This window comes from Triticum aestivum, chromosome 5A (assembly GCF_018294505.1).
Source record: "Triticum aestivum cultivar Chinese Spring chromosome 5A, IWGSC CS RefSeq v2.1, whole genome shotgun sequence".
NCBI classification, from domain to species: domain Eukaryota; kingdom Viridiplantae; phylum Streptophyta; class Magnoliopsida; order Poales; family Poaceae; genus Triticum; species Triticum aestivum.
Window position 1 is genome coordinate 547905043 of NC_057806.1, and position 7115 is coordinate 547912157.

The 7115-nt window shown below is 43.9% G+C and overlaps 1 protein-coding gene across 2 annotated transcripts in view; it reads right to left on the reverse strand.

Moving 5' to 3' along the window:
* LOC123104667 (enoyl-CoA hydratase 2, peroxisomal) overlaps positions 1 to 6198 on the reverse strand; it is a 7765-nt gene extending 1567 nt beyond the window's left edge. Inside the window, exons 1-11 of one of the 2 annotated variants that reach the window (XM_044526548.1) lie at positions 5938 to 6198; positions 5824 to 5846; positions 5633 to 5738; positions 4407 to 4483; positions 4138 to 4210; positions 3611 to 3650; positions 2597 to 2669; positions 2367 to 2517; positions 1984 to 2054; positions 1347 to 1520; positions 1167 to 1250 (exon numbers count right to left, since the gene is read on the reverse strand). In XM_044526548.1, the coding sequence (XP_044382483.1) occupies positions 1167 to 1250; positions 1347 to 1520; positions 1984 to 2054; positions 2367 to 2517; positions 2597 to 2669; positions 3611 to 3650; positions 4138 to 4210; positions 4407 to 4483; positions 5633 to 5738; positions 5824 to 5846; positions 5938 to 6006 (941 nt within the window). In that variant the 5' untranslated portion in view covers positions 6007 to 6198. Of the gene's footprint in view, positions 1 to 1024; positions 1251 to 1346; positions 1521 to 1983; positions 2055 to 2366; positions 2518 to 2596; positions 2670 to 3610; positions 3651 to 4137; positions 4211 to 4406; positions 4484 to 5632; positions 5739 to 5823; positions 5847 to 5937 lie in introns of those variants that run through there. The other variant, XM_044526549.1, reaches the window with a different exon arrangement.
* Between the last annotated feature and the right edge of the window lie 917 nt (positions 6199 to 7115).

Consider the following 7115-nt stretch of genomic DNA (forward strand, 5'->3'; position numbering starts at 1 on the left):
CCATGAGCATGCTTGGAACGGCTTGAAGCAAATATTTTTCCAAATGAGACCTAACTCCCTACGACGAAGGCTGCGCTACTATACTCTCGTGGGTGGACTGAATTTGACGATCGATCGATGCATATTTGACATGTGCCGGTGCCGGGTAAACGCTGGTGTCTGCTCGCATTTTGACCAATTTGTTACGCACCTCATAAGTGGGCGTTCTATTGGTATCCAATCATGGAGTATATGTATTACGGCACCTTTGATAAGTACCACTAGTGATCTAAACGCTCTTAGAGGGAGTACCAGGAAGAGTTTATTATTCCGTTTGCGGAGGTAAGAGCGAGCGTGGAGCCGCTGGGCCATATGCATGTGCCTGTTCATCGGTCGTCACGACCGCGAAGGCGCCGTAGGATCCGATCCAGGCGGGCAGGCAGGCAGAGGCTCCAACTCGAGAGAAAAGCTTGAAAAGCATCGCGATCCTCGCACGCACGTAGGAGACCGTGCCCGCCCACGGTGTTCTACGCTTCGATCGGGGTTCAGGTCCATCGGATTCTCTCCCGCTGGCTTCCCCTTTTGCTTTTGCTCCGGCTTTTTCCCCCTTCCCTTCCGTTCCATTCCACCGCCGGATATTCCCTCGCTGAATACCGTGAACTGAGCCGTCGAGATTCCGGTACAACACGATTGGTTCTTGGTCTTCAGTCGTGAAACTAATTATTAAGAGCAGGCAGTCGCAGCTACGTATCGCTCCCTCTGTAAACGATCTTATATTGCTTTAGGAAGACTATCTTATAGTATTTCTTTACGGAGGGAGTACTCTACGAGCGCGACCCGTTCTATTCTGCGCGTCTCGACGTCGCAAGTTTCAGAGGGAGGAAAAAACGGAGATTTGGTATATTTTACCTTCCTCGTGGATATAGTTTGCGCACTAGCCAGAATCCATGAATTTTGCAAAAAAGAAAAAGGAAATGCTCGGTCTCTTTTTTCCGTTTTACGTTCCAACTTCGCATTAGTTTCACGAACAAAACAAAAAGCAAGCACTAATACGAGTTCATCATCTGCACAACCGTGTCATCTCTTAGGAGTATATATAGTTTACACCGGAAACCATCCTCTCTTCAGACCACCACAGTTAACTAATCAAATCGCCGATTAAAAAGTATGATCCTCACAGCACTTACAATGATGAGGGGATGTGTTTGAGCAGCACGTATCCGGAAAGCACGGCGCGGTCACGCTCTTTCGCCTTGGTCTGGTACTGCACCCTGCACAAGCCAATCATTCCAATCCCATGGGTTTGCTTGTTGTCAACATCAGCGCATTTCAGTAACCAACTGGTGGCGCTAGAGAGCAACACTTACCTCTGGCCGTCGACCCACATCTCGGTGACCAGCGTTTCGCCGGGGTAGACGTGCAGCAGGAACCGGCCGAAGATGTTCCGCACCGCTGCTGGGTCCCCGTTGCAGAAAGACTTGATGACTGCCCTGGCCGCGAACCCCAGAGTGCAGAGGCCGTGCAGTATTGGACGAGTGAATCTGCAGAGGTTATCATCAGATAAAAGTCTTCGGAAGGTAACCTGAGCTTTTTCAAGCACGGGAAGCTGGGCCCTGATAAAACAAGATCTTGCGGTAGCTACATCATATTGAGAAGCTTTTGTTGGATCGTGTGAGCATGAAAGCCCTGGAGATTTCACTGAGATAGGGACTCCAATCGTAATCATCTCAAAATGAAATGTACGCGGTCATTCTGGTAGCTACCGTTAGTTTTCATTCGCGCAGGAACATTGTTCGCCTATTCTTCAGGATGTATAAAAGCATTGTTTGGACTTTCGAGTGAACATTACTCTGTACATCCTTCATCTATGGCTAGTTACTACCCCTACCGCATATTTTGCTAGGAACTTAGAAACTCTAATGCAAGATCTGGCCCAAGTATATTTTCTTCAATGTCAGGATTCGAAAATAACAACATAAGAATGATCAAGTTGAAGTGACATACCCTGCAATCTGTGCAACCATAGGGTCTGAATGCAAAGGATTATAATCCCCAGATAACCTGTATAAGAGTGCCTGGGTTGCAAATGAGAAGGAATCAGGATGACAGAACAATTGCATGTTAATAAAATGAGAAACTGATTTCTTCTGCAGAACAAAATTCAGCATGACTCAGTACCGATTGGACAAGCATCAAGACAAAATGGTCTACTTAGGATTATTACTGCAAGATGAGCGGTTGAGCATATAATTCATAAAACAACACATGTCATAGTTACAACTTATATGGTTATCATAGTTTCTCCGAGATACAAGGTGCACGTTATTACCAAGAATGACGAGTAACTGCACAAACAAATAAAATAACAAGCAGAATGAGTAGCATGCCTGGGATTGTTGTGTCTGGTCTTCATGCACTGCGGAAGGTGTGGAATTTGGAATGGAAATGCGAGAAATCTGGTTGGCAGGATAAGTTGTATACGAGTATGGCCTGGAAGAGTCCGAAAAACCTCCCGCACCACGCAAGAAAATAGTGCTCCTGCATTAACAAGATCGCTTCTTTGTAATTTTACAGAAAGAAAACTGGAAGACTCGAAGGTTATAGCCATATCACAGACCTGTTCATACATAACACTTCGCCAGAATCCTTGAGACTGGTCGTAGTTTCAATCTCAAGAATTGTTGCTTTCCCTGCACATTAAAACAGTGACTCAATAAAATGATTCTCAAATTTCAGTATAATTCCTTAGGTTTGTTTTTGTATTGCTCCAAATAGGTGGTCAAAAGAATTGAAGGATGTGAATGATGGTCACTCAAAACTTCATAGCTATTGGATGGCACTATGACTAAACACTCCTGCAGGAGTGGATGGACACTGACAACTGAGGGACAAAACGAAAAGGTGATCTTTGTTACGCATCATGCACTAGCCAACGCAACCAAAAGTCTGAACTTATGGAAAGGGCTCGGTAATCCACATATACACTTCAACACCCCCTCTCACGTATGACGCGGGAAGTCAACACGTGAATAGACTCAGAGGTACGGCTGAAGAGGCCTATACGTGGACATAGAGGGGGCCGGGGGGAGACTCTGATACCATGTTAAGCTTCATGCACTAGCCAACGCAACCACATATACACTTCAACAATCTTGATACTAGCATAGGATGAAATGGACCAAGAGATTGTTATTCAACAGAGCACTTATTCCTACAATAGTGGAATTTACGACAACGGAGTTGATGGTTCAATAGAGTATGAAAAGTTATATGTGAGGAGCTCCACAGGAAGGACTCAGCACATTATGCTTCACTATTTCTCAGAATATGTTGTGTAGTTGTTACACTCGTCGTACTTAAGGAAAGCTGCAGTGCTTTTTTTTTTCAAGATACTGTAGTAAAGACTACTGTTGGTCTGCAATTGAAACAAAATGTTGGAGAATGCTATTTACGAAATTTGTCCTAGTTCCACCAACTGTAAGATCATTCAGATATAGCAATTGAATGGATCAAAGCAATGATAAAACTAATAAAAACAGGAAAACATGCAGTAATTTTCAGAATAGAAAAGGCAATGAGCACAAATTATCGAGTATGTATGCACCATGGAATGATCAAGCATTTATTGTACCTTTGTCGTGCAAACCAGCTACCTTAACCTTGTTTACAACCTGAAGAGAAAGAACAACAGGCAATTGTTTCCATGAGTGCGCGCCAGAGATGAGGGCTCTGAAGAATATTCCATCTTAAAACCAATAACTTAAAGCAATCTTCAGTACATAGTACCAGCATACAGCTAGTTTTTCCAATAATGCTGGACTAATTAACATTTAACAAGGAAAGGGAATATGTTCTCTCTTTTAATTCAGAGAACAGCCTCAACAGTAAGCTATAATATCCTCAAGTCAGAACTAACATGCACACACATGCAAGTCAACTAGAAGAGTTGATTATCAGTGGAGTTCTTTTAGCATGTTTATATGTATCCACATAGAAAAAACAACTTGGCAATGGAGTTAGTGGGAATTGTTCAAGCCACTTCTAGACAGGAAGAAGTGGATAAATGTTGGGTCAATCACTCTGCACCTACCTCATGCATAGTTTCCAAGCACAAGGATGTTACAATAAAACATTTGACAACGTTGGAAAGCTACTTACACTGGCACATGAAGGAATTGGCTTGTAGATCTCTATGTATTGTTGACCGTGCAATAGAAGGCTTTCATCGAAGCTGGAAAACAGAAAACAAGATAAAGTGCTTGTAAAATAATATGTATGTTAACATATTTGAGCTGCTTAAAATTCTAACTCACAAAACCTAGACAACTGAAAAACAAGGACCAAGAAGAAATGTGCAAAGTAGGGGAAGTTTGCGAATATACAGAATAGAAAGAAAGTAAATCTTAAAAGTGACATGTCAGTCTTACTGAATGCCAGGCACATTAACAATTCCACGCCCATTGCTGTTCTTGTTAGGAAATAAAGAAACAAAGGTAGGAAGCACCTGCAATTTAATTGAAGAACAAAATTATGAGTGTCAGAGTCCGCAAGGGTATTGCTTTCATCATGGTGATTACGACTCAATTATTCAAACTTATCATGCACAGTTTATGGATGACATGTGAAACATTACGACTGTTTCATGCACAATTTATGGATGACATGTGAAACAGATGCCAACACAACTACACAATAGACGAGAACCAGATGAACTCACTGGATGAAACATAATTCCTGAGTACAGTTGCTTTGGATTTCTAAGCTACACAGTTAGCTGAATTTCATTCTCAAGTCATTCAAAGGCACCAAATGTTGTTTATTGGCCAAAAAACTGAATGATGTCTAGCGGTTACTCCCTCCATTCCAAATTAACTGAAGTTCTAGCTTTGCGCAAAGTCAAATTTCTCTATATTTGACCAAGCCTGAAGAAATATATGCTAATATAGGAATATCTATAACATCAAATGTATACTATACAAAAATATATTTATGATGAAACTAAATTGGTGTTGTAGATGTTGATATATTTTGTATATACTTGGTCAAACTTGAAGAAGTTTGACTTAGCATAACGTTAGAACTCCAATTATTATTATTTTTGAACTGAACTTCAATTAGTTTGAAATGAAGGGATTTTTACTGGATTGCTAGTCCTGGGATCAAACTAAAACTAAGGTCAGCAATGACATCAGCTGGTGAACACTGAAGCTCCCGGTCCATCTAATTTACTTACTAGGGGTAGCTTAATGACATCTAAGTCAACATAAGACCTGGAATGAGCTGTCGAGTTATCGGTACTAGTCAGCCGTGGAGTAATCTCAAGCCTAAGCTCACAAGCAGGAAACTGTCCTCACTACTAACAGTTCAAATCAACCGGAATTCAGTAAAAAATAATATAGGAAAGGAGGATTATCCCCGGCCTCTGCATCATTTCGATGCACTCGTCCCTGCACGCGCAGGTGGGAAGATTGTTTGCGTAATTGCCTCCCTGCTTAACTAGGAGCTACTATATCAGTACAGTTCTACTTACAAAACAATGTGTCCCCAAAAAATCAATTCCAGCAGCCAAATCGGTACGATTTGGGCAACCAATTCGCGCAGAAACGAGAGGGGATCGGATCGGGGGAGGGAGGGAAGGGGCGGGGCGGGGGACCTTGATGTGGCGCTGGCTGTCCCTGTGGTGCACGAGGTGGAGCTCCTTGTCGTCGACGGCGTCCGCGCCGCAGGCCCCCACGCCGAGCGCGTAGAGCGCCACGTCCCTGCAGGGAGCACGGAGACGGCGTGAGCACGTACGGGATCAACCGACCGGCAGAGCCGCTCCGTGGAGCTGAGGTCCGCACGCACCTCTCGTCGTAGGCGAAGGAGACCTGCGCGTATCAGCAGAGTAGAGTAGAGTGAGGCGGAGGAAGCGGAAGGGGGGGAGGGGCCGCGCGCGGGCGGGTCAGTTAGTTGGTTTACCTCGGGGAACCTGTAGGCGAGCGCGACGTCGGGGTCGACGGACGCGACGGTTCTCTCGTTCGTCGCCATGGCCGCCGTCGAGATGCGCTCCGCTGTGTCTGCCGCCGGGGGAGCGGCGATTGATATAGAAGGGGGAGGAGAGCGGTGGCGTGAAGGATGAAGCGACAGGAGAGGGGGAGAGGGAGAGGGGTCAAGGAAGACGGAGCCGCCGGCGACCGGTACGTGTCGCCCTGACCAGGCGGGGACAGCGCAACACAGCACAGCACATGGTTTGCCTGGCCAGATAGGCAGCCGGTCTAAGTTGACTTTGTCAAGTACTCCATTTGACAAGATAAACTACTCCCTCCATTTCATAATCCGTTTGAGGGTGTATACTACGCACCAGTGGCCAATCTTGCACAAAATTGAAGGATAGACTCAAAACATCAAGTTTCTAAGTCTACTGAGCAAATTCATTGCAGTTTACATGTTAAACACCTCAGTATAATTCTCAAGTTGCATGTTTAGCTGAAATATGATTTTTGGAGGGTAGGCTTCAGCCTATTGAAGCCCCCCTAGTGGAATCGCCACTGCTACGCACTAGGAATTGCAAATTTTGTGTTAAGCCAAATGTTTCTGCTCATGTTTCTATGTTCGACCAGATTTATGGCAGAAACATGATCATTTTACAGAACTAAATCAGCGTCACTTGATCATGAAATGTGCTTTTATATACTGTATCAATTTGATTATGTAAATGATAAACTTTCCTGTGAGCTTCCTCGAGCTCTATAAGTTTACAGATGTTGATAAAAGGTGTGCAACGCACTCGTGTTTGACAAAGAGAAAAATAGTTTTTGACATTTTCTAACAGTTGTTCAATAGGCACAGAAGTAGATATATACGAAGTAATCTAGCTTTACATCACGCAAAAAAAAGTAATCTAGCTTTACTGGGGCTCGCAGGCTCCTATGGTTTATTAGGCCCCTCGGTGGCATCCTGTAGGGATCTCCAATGGAACATCCAATTGTAGAGACTCGAGACCTTGACTAGAGAGTTCAATCGAACTTCAAAATTCAGACTCAACTTGATAAATATGTAATAAAGAATCGTCGGGTAATCCCACAATCAACAACAATGCACAGATCGCCTAACATAATAGCAACATCAAAAGTGTCACAGATTTCCAACAAAATGCA